General features: G+C 35.7%; 9 protein-coding genes across 9 annotated transcripts; 5 read left to right on the top strand and 4 right to left on the bottom strand.

Moving 5' to 3' along the window:
- Position 1: 1 nt before the first annotated feature.
- On the bottom strand, positions 2 to 2400 carry LEU1 (3-isopropylmalate dehydratase; the record flags this gene model as incomplete). Its single annotated transcript, XM_020222702.1, has 1 exon — positions 2 to 2400. The coding sequence occupies exon 1, from the start codon at positions 2321 to 2323 to the stop codon at positions 2 to 4; it is 2322 nt and encodes a 773-aa protein (XP_020077672.1). The 5' UTR covers positions 2324 to 2400.
- A 350-nt stretch (positions 2401 to 2750) lies between these two features.
- HYPBUDRAFT_10065 (cullin) lies at positions 2751 to 5550 on the top strand (the record flags this gene model as incomplete). The annotated part of the gene is made up of 1 exon (XM_020218064.1): positions 2751 to 5550. One exon carries the CDS (start codon positions 2751 to 2753, stop codon positions 5487 to 5489), a length of 2739 nt encoding a protein of 912 aa, XP_020077673.1. The 3' UTR covers positions 5490 to 5550.
- Positions 5551 to 5682: 132 nt separating this feature from the next.
- SWC4 (Swc4p) lies at positions 5683 to 7299 on the top strand (the record flags this gene model as incomplete). The annotated part of the gene is made up of 1 exon (XM_020218427.1): positions 5683 to 7299. The coding sequence occupies one exon, from the start codon at positions 5683 to 5685 to the stop codon at positions 7297 to 7299; it is 1617 nt and encodes a 538-aa protein (XP_020077674.1).
- A 283-nt stretch (positions 7300 to 7582) lies between these two features.
- Positions 7583 to 12430, bottom strand: MMS22 (Mms22p; the record flags this gene model as incomplete). Its single annotated transcript, XM_020223953.1, has 1 exon — positions 7583 to 12430. A coding segment is annotated over one exon (4848 nt), but the record flags the coding sequence as incomplete, so codon positions are not given.
- A 416-nt stretch (positions 12431 to 12846) lies between these two features.
- Positions 12847 to 14632, top strand: NUP60 (FG-nucleoporin). Its single transcript, XM_020220797.1, has one exon. It carries the CDS (start codon positions 12884 to 12886, stop codon positions 14582 to 14584), a length of 1701 nt encoding a protein of 566 aa, XP_020077676.1. The 5' UTR covers positions 12847 to 12883; the 3' UTR covers positions 14585 to 14632.
- Positions 14633 to 14762: 130 nt separating this feature from the next.
- Positions 14763 to 15863, top strand: ERG26 (sterol-4-alpha-carboxylate 3-dehydrogenase (decarboxylating); the record flags this gene model as incomplete). Its single annotated transcript, XM_020219555.1, has 1 exon — positions 14763 to 15863. The coding sequence occupies one exon, from the start codon at positions 14763 to 14765 to the stop codon at positions 15819 to 15821; it is 1059 nt and encodes a 352-aa protein (XP_020077677.1). The 3' UTR covers positions 15822 to 15863.
- A 201-nt stretch (positions 15864 to 16064) lies between these two features.
- PGA43 (Pga43p) lies at positions 16065 to 16706 on the bottom strand (the record flags this gene model as incomplete). Its single annotated transcript, XM_020223446.1, has 1 exon — positions 16065 to 16706. The coding sequence occupies one exon, from the start codon at positions 16704 to 16706 to the stop codon at positions 16065 to 16067; it is 642 nt and encodes a 213-aa protein (XP_020077678.1).
- A 1017-nt stretch (positions 16707 to 17723) lies between these two features.
- PHR1 (Phr1p) lies at positions 17724 to 19360 on the top strand (the record flags this gene model as incomplete). Its single annotated transcript, XM_020219231.1, has 1 exon — positions 17724 to 19360. The coding sequence occupies one exon, from the start codon at positions 17724 to 17726 to the stop codon at positions 19344 to 19346; it is 1623 nt and encodes a 540-aa protein (XP_020077679.1). The 3' UTR covers positions 19347 to 19360.
- A 240-nt stretch (positions 19361 to 19600) lies between these two features.
- HYPBUDRAFT_134964 (telomerase inhibitor) lies at positions 19601 to 20578 on the bottom strand. The gene has a single exon (XM_020219556.1). It carries the CDS (start codon positions 20540 to 20542, stop codon positions 19649 to 19651), a length of 894 nt encoding a protein of 297 aa, XP_020077680.1. The 5' UTR covers positions 20543 to 20578; the 3' UTR covers positions 19601 to 19648.
- Positions 20579 to 20644: the final 66 nt, after the last annotated feature.

The following is a 20644-nucleotide window of genomic DNA, read 5'->3' on the forward strand; positions in this document are numbered from 1 at the left end:
TTTACCATTCTTGGGCCTTAACACCATATAAAGATTTTTTGGCACCTTTAATTGGTTTAATTAACTTAGAACCACCTTCTAAGAAGGAGAAACGGTCTTTTCTTTGGGCTTCGTATTTAGAAATGAAATCTTCTTTTTGTAAAGTTAATCCGATATCATCCAAACCATTAACTAAGCAATGTTTTCTAAATTCTTCGATTTCAAAATGATCAACTAAAACTTCACCAGATTCAGCATTTAAAATTTTTTGATTTGGTAAATCAACAGTGAGTTTTTTACCAGCAGTAGCAATTGGATGCAATTTAGAAACAATGATATCTTGAGGTACTCTGATTGGTAATAAACCATTTTTACAGGTGTTGTTATAAAAAATATCACCAAAAGAAGGAGCAATAATACATTTGATACCAAAATCTTTTAAAGCCCAAGGAGCGTGTTCTCTACTTGAACCACAACCAAAGTTATCACCAGTGACACATAAGATTTCAGAAGTACGATAAGGTTCAACATTTAAAACAAAATCGGTTTCAACGTCTTTACCAGTGGCTGGATCTTTAACAAATCTTAATTCATAGAATAAACCATTTTTCAAACCAGTACGTTTAATAGTTTTCAAAAATTGTTTTGGAATAATAGCATCAGTATCAACATTAGCTTTATCTAAAGGAGCAGCAATACTGGTTAAAGTAGTGAATTTATCCATACCACCAGCAGCAGAAGGAGCACCAGCAACTTTAGTCTTTTTTTGTTCTGGTTCTTTTGGAATATCATTTAATCTATCATCTTCTAAAGATGGATTAGATTCAATTGGTTGTTTTTCATGTTCGTATACAGCATCTTGTAATTCTTTATCTTCTTCAGCTTGAATAGCAATCGAAGGTTCATCAGTTAAATCATAATCATATTCACGAATATCAGTGAAATGACCCTTAATTGCAGCAGCTGCAGCCATTGCAGGAGACATTAAATGAGTTCTTGAAGCAGCCCCTTGACGACCTTCGAAATTTCTATTAGAAGTAGAAGCACATCTTTCTTCAGGATCCAAGATATCAGGATTCATACCTAAACACATTGAACAACCAGCTTCTCTCCAGGAAAATCCAGCATTTTCAAAAATTTTATCCAAACCTTCACGTTCAGCTTGTTGTTTAATTAATCCACTACCAGGAACAACTAAAACTAATTTAACATTATCAGCTTTTTTATGACCTTTAGCAACTTTTGCTGCTGCTCTTAAATCTTCAATACGAGCATTAGTACAAGAACCAATAAAAGCTTTATCGATTTTAATTTCTTTAAAAGGAGTATTTGGAGTTAAACCTTGATATTTCAAAGCTCTTTCCATCCCGGATTTTTTAATTGGATCACTAACATTTGAAGGATCTGGAACACTGGCAGTAATTGGTAAAGCATCTTGAGGAGAATTACCCCAAGTGATTGTTGGGACAATATCGGAAGCTTTAATTTTAATATCATAATCAAAATGAGCACCTTCATCAGAATGTAAAGATTTCCAATACTTGAGAGCTTTTTCCCATTCATCACCTTTTGGAGCTAAAGGTCTACCTTTAATATAATCAAAAGTAGTTTGATCTGGTTTAATCATACCAGCACGAGCACCGGCTTCAATGGCCATATTACAAATAGACATTCTTGCTTCCATCGACAAGTTTTCAATGGCTTTACCAGCAAATTCAATAACAGTACCGGTCCCACCAGCAGTACCAATAACTCCAATAACATGAAGAACCAAATCTTTTGAAGTGATCCCTTCCAGTAAGTCACCATCAATGGTGATTCTCATATTTTTGGACTTGGCTTGAATAATGGTTTGGGTAGCTAAAACATGCTCAACTTCTGAAGTACCAATACCAAAGGCTAATGCACCAAAGGCACCATGAGTTGAAGTATGAGAATCACCACAAACAACCGTGGTACCCGGTAATGTGAATCCTTGTTCCGGTCCAACAATATGAACAATCCCTTGTCTGCTATCACTCATCCCAAAGAAAGTAACATCAAAATCCTTAACATTTTGTTCCAATGTTTTAACTTGTAATCTGGAATCTTCTTGTTCAATAAAAGTATCAGTGTCCTTGAAATTAGCACGAGAAATCGTTGGAATATTATGATCAACGGTAGCCAAAGTACAGTCGGTTCTTCTAACTGGTCTACCGGCGTTCTTCAAGCCTTCAAACGCTTGTGGAGATGTAACTTCATGAACTAAATGTCTATCAATATATAATAAGTATGATCCCGATTCGTCCTTATGAACAACGTGATCGTCGAAAACTTTATCGTATAAAGTTCTTGGGTTAGTCATTTTGCCTTTGCTATTCTTGGCCTATACAGTTCTTATTTGAATTCAAATAGCGATTCTTTCTCTATATAAACTTTTTCAAATCCTCCGTCGTTGAAGCGGAGGTTTTGTCCAGCAAAGAGTCATCAAAGCGAAAAATTCTGTTCGCCTCCGGTCCGTTACCGGTCTCCGCTCCCAGCGATTTCTCCGGTTGCGGTGGGCGCGCCCGCTCAGCCAATCAAATGCGGTAAATTTGTAAACCCCCAAAACGGAAAACAAAAGACCCGTACATTATTACACGTGACACGTCACGTGTAATAATCTGCAAAAGTCTTCATTGTTTGCAGTTTGAAGGGAATCAATGGAAAAGTAAGCAGGGCCGGTAGGTGAAAGAAGCTGGTTTGGGGAAAGCAGCAGTAAACAGGCTTTTGAGAAGAATAGACAAAGTACAATGTTGCCTCCAGGCTCAAGAAGGTCCAAGATAAGACCACCAAGAAAGTCGCTCGTAGGATCGGTGGGTGGCAATGCTAATGGCGAGTCTGGTTCCGATGGAGCAGTTGATTTTGAAAAATCCTGGTCGGTACTTTCAAATGCTATAGTTCAAATCCAAAGAAAGAACGTGTCTAGTCTTTCGTACGAGCAGTTGTATCGAAAGGCGTATTTGTTGGTTTTGAGGAAGTTTGGGGCTAAATTGTATGATAGTGTTACTCAGCTCATAGCACAACATTTACTTGAGAGAAGATCTAAGGTTCTTGATATCTTCACCGCCACTTCTTCGTCGTCGGTGGGGGACTCGATCAATGAGGACTTCATGAAGGCGGTGCTACTGGAATGGGATGAACACTTACAATCAATGAAGTTTATTAGTGATGTTTTAATGTACTTGAATCGAGTTTATGTTAAAGAAAATAAAAAATTATTAATTTATGATTTAGGTATTCAATTATTCAAGAATAATTTTGTTAAATTTAATGATAATGAAATCGGGAAAAAACTTATTACCATCGTGATACTAGAAATAACCAAAAGTCGAAAAGGTGAAGTGATTACTTCTAAAATGTATATTGATAAAGTAATTAATATGGTGGAATTATTGGTGGAAACTGATAGTAAAAATAACCTTCAGTACGGTGAAAATTATTATCAAAGATACTTTGAAGATAAACTTCTTGAAAATTCTAAAAATTTCTTCTATAATTTATCAGAAGATTATATTATGAATTCCCTGGGGTCCAAATACTTACATGATATCTATCAATTCATCAAAGATGAGGAAAATCGTATTGCCTTTTACCTACCCGCCACTACTTATCCTAAACTTATTAATCTAATGAATAACATCTTGATTAAAGATAAAATCGATCGCGTTATTAATTTCCCTCTAGAACAGCATGGTTTATCATATTTACTAGAACCAATTCTCGTTAACATCTTCAATCAAGAATCAGATAGAGTAGAACTCTTCACTCCTCAGGAACCAAATAATTTCAAAAGACACCATATAACAGAATTAAAAATATTGTACGAATTGATTGGAAGAATAGATACTGATCATAACCTATTGAAAATCCGCTTGAAAGAATTGGTGATCAACCAAGGTTGTAGATTACCAACTTTGGTCATTGAAGCTCTTCAACAAACCCAATCAGAAACTTCTAACGCTCCAAACAAAAAACCTCAACAATTTGGAACTAATTCAACTTCTTTTGCTATAAAATGGGTCGATTCAGTGTTGGAATTCCAAAATCAATATTCTTTCATAGTAAGAGAATCCTTCGATAGAGATGTTTTCATTGAACAAACAATCTCAGTGGCAATGAGAGAGTTCATAAATGGGTCTTCTTCTAGTGCATTGAGAGCTTCAAGAAAGGCTTCCGATGCAACCAGTATCAATGGTCCAGAAATTCTTTCTGTTTATATGGATTATTTCATTAAACAGTTATCGAAATCTTCAACTTCTGGTGCTAAAAGAGTTACTAAAGATTCCTCAAGTAACGGAATTTCAGTCGATCAAACTGATGACCTCATAAATAAATCAATTTTGTTTTTAAAATTCATTAAAGATAAAGATGCATTCGAAGCTCACTATGCAAATCATTTTGCTAAAAGATTTTTACACTCAAAAGGGGTTCAACAACCAAAATTATCCACCAACACTAGATTGGGTAACGATTTAGAAGAATTGATTATCTCTAAATTGGGTGAAGAAATGGGGAGTGCCTCGTTAGAAAAAGTTATCAAGATGAATAAAGATATTAAACTGTCTCATGACTTGACAGTTGATTGGAAAAAATATGTTTCTTCCACTAACAAAAAATCAGTTATTGACTTGGATTTGAAAATATGTAATGTTTCCGATTGGCCTAAATCAATGACTAAAGACTATAAAAATTTTTCAAGAACTAATGATGTCGATGGCGAAGTTGGTTTTATTTGGTCATCTCAATTACGTCAAACAATTAAAGACTTTGAAGAGTTTTGGTTTACTAATAAGAAAAACGATAATAAATCTCTATTTTGGTGTCCAAAATTCGGTTCCATGGATTTGAGAATAACTTATCCAACCAAAACCTATGACATAAATATGTCTACTTATGCTGGTATAATTATGCTCTTATTTGCCCCTCAATCAACAGATGCAAATGGCGATCCTGTTCTGGCTTTTGAAGAGGCCAGATCGCTCAATTATCAAGAAATCAAAGAACTCACTAAAATCCCCGAAATGGACTTGAAAAGGCAATTGCAATCAATAGCTGTTGCTCCTAGACTGAGACTATTAACTAAAACTCCACTCACAAAAGAAATAAATGACGATGATGTCTTTAGATTAAATGACAAGTTCAAGTCACCTTCTCCTAAAGTAAAAGTCTTGACTGTTTCGGCTTCTTCAAGCTCTTCGAAAAATTCTTCGAAAAATCCTAAAAAGACCGAAAACGAAGAAGAATCAGAAGAAGTCCAAGCAAACATTACAGAAGGAAGAAAAATCGTGGTCAATGCAGCTATTGTCCGTATTATGAAATCCCGTCAAACCATTACCCATAACGACTTGGTTGCTGAACTAGTCAAACAACTTCATAACCGATTTCAACCTCTGACTATTCTAATCAAGCAAAGAATCGAAGATTTGATCGAAAAAGAGTATCTCAAAAGAGATGATGATCTCAGAAATACCTACCACTACGTTGCTTGAAGTCATAACTAGAATTTTGCATCTCTTTTATATACTTTTTATGATAAACGACTATAACATGTAAATCAACTGGTAAAACTGTAGATTTTATCTTTTTTTTTTTAGTGTTGATGTTGAGTGAGTGGAAAAAGATTGAAAAGAAAAAAATAAAATAAAATACATGATAAAACTAACAGTTTAAATAGCTTCAACGATGTCAGCGAATGATATATTGGACGTGTTGAATGTCCAGAGGGATGGTGTGAATCAGCCTGCGAAGAAGAAGCTGAAAAGTAATGACCAAGTGGCACACTCTCGTCAGACTGGGATGGCCAGGGAATTGTATAATTTACTTGGACCCAATACACCACCAATCAATTTATCTAATAATAACAATGCCAACTCGAGGGAGAAACTAGCTTTTAAGCCTTCGCCTTGGACCCGAATGCCATTCAAGGCAAATAGCAAGAATGCCCATGGCCCGCAACTATATCATTGGGTGAAAGGCTCTAAAGAATTCTTAGAGAGAGAATCAATGGAGAAGTCATATTTCTTCGATAAGTACAATGTCGGCGTTGACCTTCCTGAATTAGTGGATGAAGAATTGTTTGACAAATTCATGGATGAGATAAAAGAAGATAGAAAGGGGTCAGAACCAAAACAAGAACAACCTTCTGAGGAGAAGGAAGAACAAGGGGAGAACAAGTCAAGTGATGGAGAAAAAGATGGCCAGCAGGATGCAAATGGCGTTTCTAAAGATAAGAGTGAAACTGATGAAGGTGAGAAACAGCAGACCAGTTCAGAAAAGGACAATGAAGTAGATGACTGGACATACGAAGAGACAAAAGAGCTTTTCGAGTTATGTAAAGCTTTTGAACTCAAATGGCACCTTGTATTTGATAGGTTCAGATATGAGGGCCGTACTCTTGAAGATCTCAAAGATCATTTCTACAAGCTATGTGCTAAAATCTTAGAACATCAAGAAAATTCCAATCCTAGTTTAATAGAGTCATTGCAGTCATACTCCAAAACAAAAGAAACTGAAAGAAAGAAGTACCTTGAAAGTTTATTGAAGAGAACTCCGGCAGAAATCGCCGAGGAAGAATCACTTGTTATTGAAGCACGTAGGTTCGAACTTGCTGCTAAGAAAATGCTTGTTGAAAGGTCTCATTTGCTTACTTTACTCGATTCTCCCCAGTCTTCACAATCGGTTCAGCAATACCAAAGCTCTCAAGGTTTGGCTAACTTGTATAATAATTTGATGATTCTTGACAAACACCAAAAAAAACGCCAGCTTCAACAACAACAAAGATCAAATATCCCCACAAACCAAGATCCTGTTCCTCCTCCAATTCCAGTTGCAGCCTCTTCATCTTTCAAAAAGGACCGCACTTTCCAAACTCATTTACAACAATATTTATCCGGCTTGCTAAAACAACAACAAGCATCAGGTGTAAACTTGAAGCATGAATCAAGTGCCATTCAACAATTACTTGCAAAGCGTCTTACAGTAAAAGAAGAAGAGGCTTACGGTATTTATTATCATGCAAATGAAAAGTTGACCCCGGGTGTTATACTAAGATCAACTCAGAAGTTGCCTGGTTTGCAACAAAGGCAATCTGTTCTTAAATCGGTGAATAACGTTTTACAAGAACTAGACATTCCAACTGTAGGTGGTACAAATTGGAAACCTATAATGCCTACTCGTAAAACTATGACAAAATATGATGAACTCTTGAGATCAGTGGTTGCGTTATTGGACGTTAAAAGAGGTAAAGATAAATTAGAATCGGAAATTAAACTCATAAAGAGTCAAAGAGGCTTACAATAAGTCATTGTACTATAAAAATGTTGTATATTACAAAAGTATTTACTGTTATAGTTTAAATATATATCATGCTAATGCCATTAGTGTTTTTCTCGTAAGTCTTACTCTGTTCTCTCAGAGTAAATGCAAAATAAAATCATAACACGTCAAAGTCTAGGTCGAATAACAAGACCTCGTTTGAAGGTATCGAATATGTTTTTTCTTCGAGCCTCAGCAAGCTCTTCATTGCTTCTTCTTTGGCCAAAGCAACATCTTCATCAAGAAACTCTGTTTGTGGATGGTAAGTAACGCTATTCGGTGTGCAGATGTCATATAATGAATATGTGGTATATGGAAGGTCTATTTTAGGTTCGAATTCGCCCTTGAAAACTGAAACTGTTTCCTCGACTAAGTTCAAGATCCAAGATTTATCACGGTAACCATCAAAAATTAGGGTACAACTGTGTAGTATTTGAAAAGTGGACCTCATGACCTTCCATTGGTAAATCTCGTAGTTAGCATTGGATGCATTTTCCAATCTGATGTATGGTAGGATTACTAATTGTTGCAAAAATATTCTATGTGCATTATCTGTAACATTAATTTTCGTGCAACAATACATTTCTTGAATAAATTCCAAATAATAAGACATCAATGCCCATTGCTCTCCTTTTTGTGAATTGAGGGCCTTCAAATAAATAAAAAATAGTTGAAACATAACATGATTGAATTCGGGGGTTAGATATTGCTTGAGAATACACTTATAATCTTTTTTAAAATGCAATGATGTAAGGAATTCCCGATGAACTATCGCTAATTTCTCTAATGAGTTTGTAGACCTCCACTTAATTTCGTTAGAATTGTATGAGAATCCCAATTTCGAAGACAAATTCCAAAACTTATCCGTTTTATGTATAAACTGCTTGCAGTTCTTATAAATTGACTCCACAGTTTGCTTGCAAAATTCAACATATGATTCATCGAGAAAAAAATGAGTATATCCTTTATCAATAGAATCAACTAATTCCAGTAGATAGATGGCTTTCGCTTTTTGATTCGAGATTGCATCGTTCTTAATGTTCAAAATAATATTTGACATAATTTGGGTTTTGAATAATTGAATTTGTTTTGGCGTTAAACTCCAGGGAATATACATATTTTTCAAAGTAAAGACTCCATAATGATTCTTGTTCAACAGGGAGATCATCGGAAGAAGGTATGGTGATGACTCGTGACAAGCAAGGTCCTTCAAGACAATTACGGTTATTGTTTCAATATGTTCCCTGAGGTTAACAAAAGAAAGTAAATCATTGTACAAGTAAAGAATGAACCTCTCTCTTGAAAGTTGATTACCTAAATATGGAAACTTTTGTAACAATATTGTATTCCAATTTGATTCACGGGATAAAAACGTACTTCGATTCCAAACTTGGATACAACATTCTACCAATGTCACGACACGGGACTCTGTCAAATCATTTGGAATTGGAAATCTCCCCATTTGAAAATTAGCAAGAGATATAATTTTTTCTTCGATAACTTTTAAAGTTGTGAGATGTGACTTGGAAAGTACCTCCTTCGATTTTATTAAAAGGTTTAGAATCAGAAGGGAAGTTTTCACTGTAAATAAGGCGACTTCTTCAGGCATTTTTTTAAAATCAATATCCATTATGAAGGAGAAGAACTCGAATGTTAGGTCCAAGTTTTGGGTTTGGGCGAACTGAATTTCTAATCTTCGTGAAAACTTTCTCCAGAGTTTTTGAACTCCCATAACAGAATTATAATTCTTGAGGATGATGTTGAAAAATATTGAGTATCCCGTAGAGGGAAGTCTTGATGTCTTATTCAATGCTATATCACTATAGCTTAGTAAACCCTTTAGTGCTTGTTCGTAGATCTTTACATCACCTGAACTGGATACTTGTTCTAATAAATTGTCAAACTGGTTATTCAAATCAAGATCTGAAATCTGAGAGAGAAGTAATACAAGGTTCATTCTGTTGACGTACATAGCAAAGTGAGTTCTTCCTTCTTCATAATGATATTGGCTTGAAGTAATCAATTTACTAATAAGTCTCTTTTTGTTGAAATCTACTGGGAGACCGGATACATAAAAGTATAGGAATTGCATAAATCGGTCAAAGAAACAATTATCTGGAATGTCATCTCTAGTTCTAATTTGCCCGATAATTTCATAAGAATTTGGTTCATCCGAAAAGTTGGCAAATTTTCGCTTCGTGATCACAGAATAAATATTGGTAACTAGCTTCTCCTCTAATCCCCAACCTAGCCTTTGATTCAAAAGATAGATTATATCCAAAAAATCATTATGGTTATCTGATTCGTCAGTATCTTGAAATTTCAAATACCATCCTTGAAAACACTGCCAACCAACGTACTTATTTGGTATCATGGTTGCAAGTATATAAAAAATACTTAATAATTGACCATCTTGAGCTTTTAAAGATACGACTCGCCATAAGGCCTCATTAATTGAGGGCCACCAACAATTCGACTTTTCTTTCAGTAGCAAATAGATACAATAAAGGGATTCTAATAGATATAAATTGTTTCCCTCGCTGCCGGAATGAATAGCTTTCAAGTCATCCAAATCAAAAAACTGCAAAAAGTTACACCAGTAATCAATTCGATAAGTTTCCGTAGGTAAATCGGCCAATGCTTCGGACGTGGTGCTCTCATGTAGCTTTCTAAAAACATGGTAAATTAAAATCATATGAGGATGAAAAATCATCGACTTGATCACGGATCCTGATTGTTTAAATTTAGAATATTCGTTAAGGATATTTTGTAAGCATCTCCAAGACTTGTCACTCGGTCTTTCTTGTAAAATTAAAAGCCATTTCAACATTCCTTTGACAGATTGATATATTTCACGAGTTAAGTTTTCCAGGCCGTCAACTCGAGGATCAAATAAAACCTTACGAAGATGGTAGAAATACCTCTCACAGTTTTCGTTGGCAGATGTCTTGTTAACTAAAAGAAATGAGTACGAGTGTCCGAATAAGTCGAAAAACACCAGGTCTCCTAAAAAAGAAAAATCTTGCCCATAGGGTATTGCATTTACCTTTTCAATGTCGATTACTTGCAAAATGGAATCACTTGGAAATCTGTCACCATACTGTAAGTCCAAAAAATTCGAAGAATGTGGAAAACTGAGCTTTGACTTATCGAAATTAGGAAAATGTGATTTTACAAATTTGGGTTCTTTCTCTGCTTCGAAAACTGTTGTGAACATGGTGGGATCTCTTCTAAAGTAATAGCTATTCAGAAGCATCTCCATTGGATTTTTTGCAGTATTTTTTGGTTCAGGCATTATTTTTGGCTGTTTCTTTTGGTTGTGGTTAGCGATTACGCTTAAAGCTTTTCTTTTCAAAGGTTTCGTTATCCTCTTTTTTTGGAGATTACCAAAAGTGTCCAATGTTTTATGCTTTTTCTTTCTGTGTCCATTGGTCCTCGAACTGGTGGTTGTGTTACTACTTTTGGGCTGGTTTGTAATTGAAGTTTTGGTTAGATTTTCTTGATGAGTGTTTCTTCCGTTTTTATAAGTTTTAGGTTTAGATTTAAGTTTTGGTTTCGAGGCAGTATAAGCGAAAAGGGGGTCGATGTGGTCTTCTTCTATCAAGGAATTATCACTGTCAACTAAATCTTCAACTAGGAAGTTTGAGTGAGTTTCCTGGATATCTGATTCATAGTTTATATTTGTGGTCTCCGCAGATCTATTGAAGGTCTCTGAAAAAAGTCGTTCGGGTTCTGACTCTGAATCACTCAGATTACTAAATACCAAATTGTGGTTTCCATTTTCGGGGCCAAATTCTGATGAAGTTCGGTGGTAGATATCTGCAGAATTTTCAAAGGGTAATGTTGATTGATAAACTGATGTATCCACGTCATAATAGGTTTGGTCATCAACGAACGTCTTTAATTCTTGCTCTAATTCGTTATTTTGGTTCCTTGATGACCCATACTTTTTAACAGCTAAACCTTTCCGATGATCAGAAACTCTTAATGGAGACTTTCTTTTAGATTTAGATTTAGGTTTCCACATTTCGAGTCTTTTGGCAGATTCTGGTAATGCACCATGTAAAACACTCTTCAACTTACGATATCTACCTCCTACTCTTACCATTGCTTCTTCAACTGCCTGTGAACCTTCCCCAATATCGTTTTCATCACTATCAGTAGACGATTCATTCAAGTCGAGAATTGAGGGACGTTGACGGTCAGATCGCGGCTCATTGAACGCAAAGTCATCTTGGTTGCTTTGACTTTTTAGCGGAGATGGGTGCTTTGGAAGAGGTAGTAAGTCATCATTTGAGAGATCTGAATCGGAAGATAAATAGTTATTATCATCGGCCGATAGAGCTGGGTCGTCATAAGAAGCAATGGCGTTTTGTGATTGCGATTGCGATTGTGATTGCGATTGTGAATCCTCTCGATTTTGCGTTGGTATCGCTTGGGAGCTATCTTGCTTATTTCTTCTTGAGCCTTTCCCCAAAAATGAGTAAAAATTTTTGGCTTTAAATCTATATTCGTGGGGGTTTTGCTTCTTTCGTTGTAAATATGCACTATTGAGGTACTTTACAATCTTTTCTATATCTGGTGTTTCTTCATATAGGTTGTTCAATTGTTGAGGTTTGCATAACCCTAAATATTGGGCCTGGTCAGTTAAGTATGGATGAGTGCTGGCGAAATTTCGTTTTCGTAGTCCCCTCCTCGAAGTATTGATGAATTGATTTGCTTCTAAAAAAGTCTGTAGGTTTTCAGCGTCTTCGGCTTCTTGGGCTAATTCTCGATTCCTAATCTCAGGCTCATGGGCAATGGAATCGTTGGGCACATGCTGGTCTCTATTATTTGATTTTTTTGAAAAAGCAAGCGACTGGGGCCCATTTTTGATCAAACTTGGAATATCTATAAGATCAATGTTGGATTCTTGTGAGGAACTGACGATTTCTGAGTCTGACTCAGCCTTGGCCTCTGGCGGTTTATATAAATGAGAATACTTGGAAACACCAATTTGGTTGATTATACTCTGCCGTATATTATCTGGTAAAAGGGATATGTTTTGTGCCAATCTTCGAGTGTTGATTGACTCTTCAGAGATGACACCAATACCTTCGTCTTCGGAATCAGGAACGCATTGCAGCATCTTAGACTTCGAGTAGGTGCCCGACTAATACTGCGATCTTCAAAATTACTTTATTTTGATAAGACGCGTCGAGTCCTCAGCTTTAAATTGAATTATCTCCACAACTATCGGGTAGTCCACCTTCGATTGTTAATGTGTCGACGTAAATGACCTTCTGGTTTGACTTTAGACCCATATAAACTTAAGCGCCCGGGCGATTCTTAGGGCGGCAACAATTTTATCTATGTTGATGTGTAGCTGATTCGATTTGTTGATACTGATCTTTTTTTCAAAGTGATGGGGTTTTTCTTTATGTGCAGTATTTCGATTTTTTGCTCGCGCGTCACGTGACCGCCTTTAATTTTTGTTTTTTCAAGTTTTTTTGGTTTTTTTCATCATCGAAACTTGTTTCAAGTGCTTCATCACTGAGATCACGACTAATCAAGACCAGCAGGATCCAATATGGATAATAGAAGGGTGTTTAAATCATCGTATAGAGAAAAGGCGCGTGAGAACTCGACTCCGTACTCCAGAAAGAATGGGGGAGGGTTATTTTCCAAGGTTAAGCTGTTCTTTGCTCCCAGCATGTGGAATAATACTGAAAACAGCACTGAAGCATCTAATACAGTTTCTCCAGCGCAGTCACTTAAGCCATTTACCTTTCCAGAGCCGGACACATCGTTGTTTCAGACACCATCGAAAGTTGAAGGGAATAATCAATTGAAACTTCAACCAGCTCTCGAGACACCCAATAAGGTTTTATCTAGTTTTTTCCAAGAGAAAGGTGATAAACCATTAACTGAAGTTGAATATGAAGGAGTGGTATCGTTGCTATCTAAAGTTCGTTCTGAAAATAATACTCCTAATACTAGTGTGATATATCGTAGTAAGGATAAACCATTTGAACCAGCATCTGAATCAACTAATCATAATCAAACAAATGAATCAGTTCTCAAAAGTGAACCGCATAATTTCGCCATCACTCCATATAATCAAACAACTCTTAAAAGTACTGATGGTCACGACGTATCGGGGATTCTCTCTACTCCTGAGTATAAACCAGTTTATCATTCAGTTAATGATAGTCTTACCATCAAGGATGTTCCTTCAGTGAAAAGAGTGTACCAGTTTTCCGGGTTACCATCCCCATATAGAACTAGAATCAAGGCGCCATCATTTTCCAAGCCTAAAAGACCACTTAGAATCCTGCCAAATAGTACCACCAATTCGTCATTCCTTAATCCTAATAATAATAGCAAAAACTTAAGTAATACTGCCAATACTTTATTGAATATATTAGATGGTAACGTCAGTGAAGTGAGTGAGAATAGTGAAGTGGACAATTCAATGAAGAAGTTTTCAAATCCTTATTCTGGTCATCTGTCTATAAGAAAACGTAAAAATCAAGAAGATCGTTCAGAATTTTCTCAAAATATTAGTTCTACTCCTACTAAAAAGAGAGCTAATGGTGACACTACTAAAATCAATGACTCTATCAACGATACTAATACTAATGTGATGACAGCTGATGACATTAGTAAAACCGTTTCTTTTAATAAAGCTGAGGAATTGCCCACTAAAAATGATGCAAAAGACGAAAAACCAGACTCCAAATCATCTGAATTCAATTTATTTGCATCAAAACCTACCACTAAAGATAAAAACCCAACAGCATCTGCATCTAACGAACCCAAATTCAAATTCGCCCCTCCATCAAATGGGAAAACCACCGAAAGTAACCCTAAACCACAACCCGTCTTCAATTTCGGTAATTTCACCAAACCTACGGAAACCAACAAGTCTACAGAAACCAACAAGTCTGCGGAAACCAACAAGTCTACAGAAACCAACAAGTCTACAGAAAGCAACAAACCTACAGAAACCAACGAACCTACAGAGGCCAACGAACCTACAGAAATCAGCAAGCCCAATGGAATTGTGCACTCTAATGGCAATGAAACCGAATCTAAATTCAAAATTAATGATAACGAATCTACAACACCATTTGGTAAAGTATCCACCAATGGTTCTGCAAATGGCCCAAGCAAGCCTGTATTAAATGGAACCAGTGCTGAACATTTTGAATTTCCTGAAATTGAAACAGTCCCCGTTAGCTTGGATATCGAACAAGTGGAAAAGTACAAAAATTCATTTGAATTTTAACCTCTTCCATATATATATATATATATATATAATGTAATATTAGTCTCATACTCAATTGTATACGAAGCGAGAAAAAACTAAACGAGCTGCGAACAAACGTGAAAAATTAAAAACTTTCCATCAAAGGATCACCTAACCATATATCTTTTCAATAAGAAAGTATCTAGTTGAAGAAAAGATGAGCGGTGAAGATCCATTAAGATCAGTTCTTTTGATCGGGGGTGCTGGTTTTTTGGGATTACATTTAATCCAACAATTTTATCATCATAAACCAAATACCAAGATCCACGTATTTGATATTCGTCCATTACCAGAAAAACTTTCAAAGTATTTTACATTTGATAGGGAACAAGTAGAGTTTCATCAAGGGGATCTTACTAAAGAGGAAGATATTTTGAAAGCGATCGAAAGATCTAAATGTGATGTTATTATTCATTCTGCTTCACCAATTCATGGGATGGGACAAGCGATTTATGAGAAAGTTAATGTTGTGGGTACTAAGACTTTAATTAAAGTTGCCAAACAAGCACAAGTGAAAGCATTGGTGTATACTTCATCGGCCGGGGTTATATTTAACGGACAAGACGTTATGAATGGGAATGAGACCTGGCCATATCCCGAAGTACATATGGATGGATATAATGAAACCAAGGCTATTGCAGAAACTGCGGTTATGGAAAGTAATTCTAGTGATTTCAAAACTGTTTGTTTAAGACCAGCAGGAATCTTTGGGCCTGGAGATCGACAATTGGTTCCAGGTTTAAGGGCAGCAGCCAAATTAGGACAATCCAAATTTCAAGTTGGTGATAATAATAATTTATTTGATTGGACTTACGTTGGAAATGTAGCTGATTCCCATATTTTGGCAGCAGATAAGATTTTAGATGCCAAAACATCTTCAGAAGTTGAAGGGCAGACTTTTTTCATTACAAATGATTGTCCTACATATTTTTGGACCTTGGCTCGTACCGTATGGAAAGCCGATGGCCATATTGTTGACAGAAACATTGTCTTATCCAGGCCGGTTGCTTTAGTAGCTGGATACTTATCGCAATTTTTTTCTAATTTATTAAATAAAGAAGCTGGATTAACTCCATTTAGAGTTCGGGTTACTTGTGCATACCGTTACCACGATATTACTAGGGCCAAAGAGATATTAGGGTACGAACCTGCGGTTGATTTAGAAACTGGTATTAAACATACATTAGATTGGATTTATGAAACTCACGAAGATTAGTTTAGTAGTATAGCAATATAAAATAAATGAATAAAAATCGTGTATTAGAATTGAAAAAGAAAAGAGAATGCAAAAAACGAAAAACGAAAAAAAAAAAAAAAAAATCGTGTTTGAGAAGTATAAGGCTCATATGCATAGAAGTATTAGACACCCTATTGACGAAATGACTAAACAATCAAACACACGATGACAAACAACGGGATAAACCAAGGTATCAAATGGTTAGCAGAGGATTGAGCTATTTTAAAAATTAGTAGGCGAAAGCAAAGGGATAAAGGGATGAGAATACGTACAATACCCAGAAACGGTTGTTTGATTAGAAACGTTTGATATATTAGAAACGTTTATAACGTTTGTTGAATTGGAAAAGGTGATGTTTTTAATTGCAGAGTGTTCAACTTCATTATCGGTATACTCGAATAAGTCTATTTTTATCTCATCAGTTGAATCGGTGAATTTTTTCAATTTGGATTTTATAGTGAATTGATTGGATAATTGATCATAGGAGCCAGCTCTTGCTTTTGATTTGGGCATTTCCGTCTCACCCACCATAAAAAAATCGTCTTTATTGAACGGTAAATTACAAGCATTTACATCATTCAATGAAGCACAATCATTCAACAACACCGTTAAAAAGTTATTGGACGGATTGTTAGGACACACTTTAAAGCAGGACGAGTCCAATTTCTGTAGGGCACAGCATTCGCAAGCCAAATCGTTTGACTTACATAAATCCAACTTGGTTAAGATATCATTGCAACAACTGGATAACTTGATCAAATCCTGCGAATTACACTGCTCGTAAGGTCTGGGATTGGGATTCACATACGAGTCGTAATGCTCCGACATCACTAGTCCAATCACGTAGAGTAAGAAAACCAACATCTTTGTATAACTAAACCTCCACTGCAACTACTGGAGCTACAAGTTTTATTTGCAATCAATTGTCGCAAAAAATGGTGCTGCCTTCCACAAACAGACATCCCCATACTTAAGCCTACCAAAGAATCTGGCTGCACCAACCACCCCATCTAGCGTTCCATCCCCAATCTCCTTGGGCTCTGCGCAGTCTACTGAACTGCCACTGGAAAGCAACTAGACGACTACTGATTCATTATAATGAAATTCCCCATCAAATGTTCACAACCCTTGAAATTTTCGCGTTTGACTGGAACTCCAGAGCCAACTCCCTTCGCAGCTGCTCTCGCTACGTCTCGCCAGTGTCTGACACCCACCCCGGCCTCGTCGCCCCGTCTGGGTGCCAGTCAAGCAGCTACTCCTGCTCTTCTTCCTGGGCAGATCGTCCGGTGACTGTCTTGAAGGCTTTCGACGTCAAAGTGGCGAAGCCCCCGGGGAACCTGTACACAAAGGAGAACAAAGGAATCTGGTTCCTGGTTTCGATCCTTTGCAGCATCTTTTGTTTTTTTTTTGTTGATTTTTTTTTTTTTTTGCAGTAACAAATCCAGGGAAGGTTACAATTGGAGTTTCCTTTCAAAATTTTCAACCTTTTTGGGCTCACAATAAGCTGGTGACAGTTTACTGTAATGCCCCAATAGGATTTGTAGTGAATGGTGAATCTAATAGCCTCGTTAGCTGGAGTCTATTTTTATGTTGTTTTTTTTTTTTTTTTNTTTTTTTTTTTTTGTTTTATAATGTAGTTTGACCATATCTATTCGTGTTTCGTGTTAATTGTGGTTCTACCCTTATATAATTGAGTAGGTATCCTGATTTTTCTAAATTCTTGTTGGTCTTGTTCTTCTTGTCCTTAGACTTGTTCTCTTTTTTCATTAAGCACACTAAATTTCTTTTCTTAGCTAATCCGATCACTTTGATCTATTCTATCGCTTTGGACTTCCCTCTTACGTTCGCTTAATCAAAAATACAAGAAAAGGAAACATAATAATGAAGTTTAGTTTATTAGTTTCTAGTTTGATTTTTTCATTCTGTTCAATTGCCTTGGCTGGTGATTCTCCAACTCCCGAAGTTGAAGTTGTTGGTAATAAATTTTTCTTTAAGAATAATGGTTCTCAATTTTTAATGAGAGGTATTGCTTATCAACAAAATGTTGCTAACCAAACCGATACTACTTCTTTTGAAGATCCTTTGGCTGATGCTGATGCTTGTAAAAGAGATGTTGAATACTTGCAAAAATTAAACACCAACACTTTAAGAATTTATGCTGTTAATACTACTAAAAATCATGATGAATGTATGAAAACTTTTGCTGATGCTGGTATTTATATCATTGCTGATTTATCTGAACCAAGTGAATCTATTAACAGAAACTCTCCTGAATGGAACTTGGATTTATATAAAAGATATACTGATGTTGTTGATATGTTTTCTAAATATGATAATATCTTAGGTTTCTTTGCTGGTAATGAAGTTACCAATAATAAATCAAATACTGATGCTTCTGCTTTTGTTAAGGCTGCCATTAGAGATACTAAGAAATATATTAAAGATGAAAAAAAGAAATCCATCCCAGTCGGTTACTCTTCAAATGATGATGAAGACACTAGAATTGCCATTGCTGATTACTTCTCTTGTGGTGAAATTGAAGAACGTGCTGATTTCTTTGGTATTAACATGTATGAATGGTGTGGTAACTCTAACTTCAAATCTTCTGGTTATGCTGATAGAACTGAACAATATAAAAATTTAACCATCCCAGTCTTCTTTTCTGAATACGGTTGTAACGCTGATAGACCAAGAAAATTCACCGAAGTTGGTACTTTATTCAGTGATAAAATGACTGATGTCTGGTCTGGTGGTATTGTTTACATGTACTTTGAAGAAGAAAATGAATATGGTTTGGTTTCTGCTTCTGGTAAAAATGTTAAAACTTTAGATGATTTCAAATATTACTCTAGTGAAATTAATAAAATCTCTCCTTCTTATGCTAAATCTTCTCAAGTTAAATCTGCTTCTTCCACTTTAAAATGTCCAAAATCTGCTTCTACTTGGAAAGCTTCTGAAACTTTACCTCCAACCCCTGATAAAGATGCTTGTGATTGTATGGCTAAATCTTTATCTTGTGTTGTCGCTGATGATGTCGATGACTCTGATTATGGTGACTTATATGGTTACATCTGTTCTAAGATTGACTGTTCCGATATCACTTCTGATGGTGCTAAAGGTAAATACGGTGGTTTCTCCTACTGTGCTGATAAAGATAAGTTATCTTACATTTTGAATAAATACTACGAAAAGAATGGTAAATCTAAATCTGCTTGTTCTTTCAAAGGTTCTGCTTCTTTGAATAAGAGTGCTTCCACCGCTAAATCTTGTTCTTCTAAGATTGCTCAAGCTACTAAAGGTGGTTCTAAATCTGGCTCCTCTGGTTCTTCCTCTTCTGGTGACTCTAGTTCTGGTTCTTCCTCTGGTGGTTCTGGTTCTTCTTCTACCTCTAGTGGTAAATCATCCGGTGCCGCTCATTTCAAACCTGCCTCTAAAGGTGAATTATTCGCCGTTGCCTCTATGGTTACCTGTTTTGTTGGTGGTGTTTCCTTCATTTTCGCTTAAGGAAGCTTTTAAACAAACAGAAATACTTTTTAAAAAAAAAAATTAGTTTTTTATAACTTAATTCTTTCAAATGTTTTATATTTTTTATTCTTTATCCCTTTTGTAAAGGTCTTTTCTTATATATATACTTGATTTGTGGTTCAATTCTCTTAGAACTCACTAATAAACAAGTTTTTTTTTTTGATTTTAATACATATACTAGTTAAATTATAAAATCTTGGAGTGTAGTGAATTTTATAGATACAACTGTATTTAACAATATTTTTATTATTCTAGATGCAATTTATATAGTGTACATTTGTTTAATTGGCAACCATGAAGATCTCATTAAGGGCTTTGGCATCCATAACAGATGCTCTTTTTTGTTTGATCCATTTTGCTCGTGCTGATAATCTTGTGGCTACTTCTCTTGAAGGTTGACTCTTTGGTTTTAACATTTCTTCACGAGTAATTTCCTCCTTCTTTGCCTTCTTGTCTTCTTTATCCTTCTTTTCTTTCTTCTCTTTCTTGCCTTTCTTTTCTTTCTTTTCCTTCTTGTCCTTCTTGTCCTTCTTGTCCTTCTTTTCCTTCTTTTCCTTCTTTTCCTTCTTTTCCTTCTTTTCTTTCTTTTCTGTTTTATCTTTCTTTTCCTTTTTTTCCTTCTTTTCAGATTTTTGTTTTATTTTCTCTGAATCTTCCTTTTTGCTTCTCTTTTTAGGGATTTCTTGATCATCAAAACTTCCTCTCCTCTTCTTAGTGTTAGTCTCTTTACCCAGGTCTTGAGACGCTATCAACTTCTTTGCATCGGCATCCCATGTACTTCTTAAAACATCACCTCTTACAAAATGTATTCCCCATTTCCCATTTATTATGTTATCCTTTCTTTGTCTCTCTAATTCGCTATTGATTTGATCTTCTTTACCATTTAATCTTCCCAATATCCTTTGGAAAACATCCAAACCGGCACACTCACCACTATCAAATTCGTCTTTCTTTTGCTTTTTGGCTAATTTTGCGCCTAGCCCAAGATTGTCATCCTTAATTGTGACTTTGACATGGGAAGTCATTGCATGTTGAACTAAACCAAGCCCTTTACCTGGTTCCCATCCTAATTTTTCTAAATATTGATGGCCAAATTTGTTGGTATCATTAGACCAATTTGTATTTCTAGGATCTAGCCCAAATCTTTGTTTCACTTTAGTACCCGCTAAACCCATGACTATCCTTGAAATCGTTTAAAACGTAGAAGTACGTAAATGAGTATAAAGAATAAGTTTAGAATATGAAAATGAATAATATGAAAACCATATACGAAGAGC

This window comes from Hyphopichia burtonii, assembly GCF_001661395.1.
Source record: "Hyphopichia burtonii NRRL Y-1933 unplaced genomic scaffold HYPBUscaffold_2, whole genome shotgun sequence".
Taxonomy (NCBI): Eukaryota; Fungi; Ascomycota; class Pichiomycetes; order Serinales; family Debaryomycetaceae; genus Hyphopichia; species Hyphopichia burtonii.

Coding starts and splice junctions, on each gene's coding strand:
- HYPBUDRAFT_134964 (XM_020219556.1), bottom strand. CDS start 20,542: ATGGGTTTAGCGGGTACTAAAGTGAAACAAAGATTTGGGCTAGATCCT.
- NUP60 (XM_020220797.1), top strand. CDS start 12,884: ATGGATAATAGAAGGGTGTTTAAATCATCGTATAGAGAAAAGGCGCGT.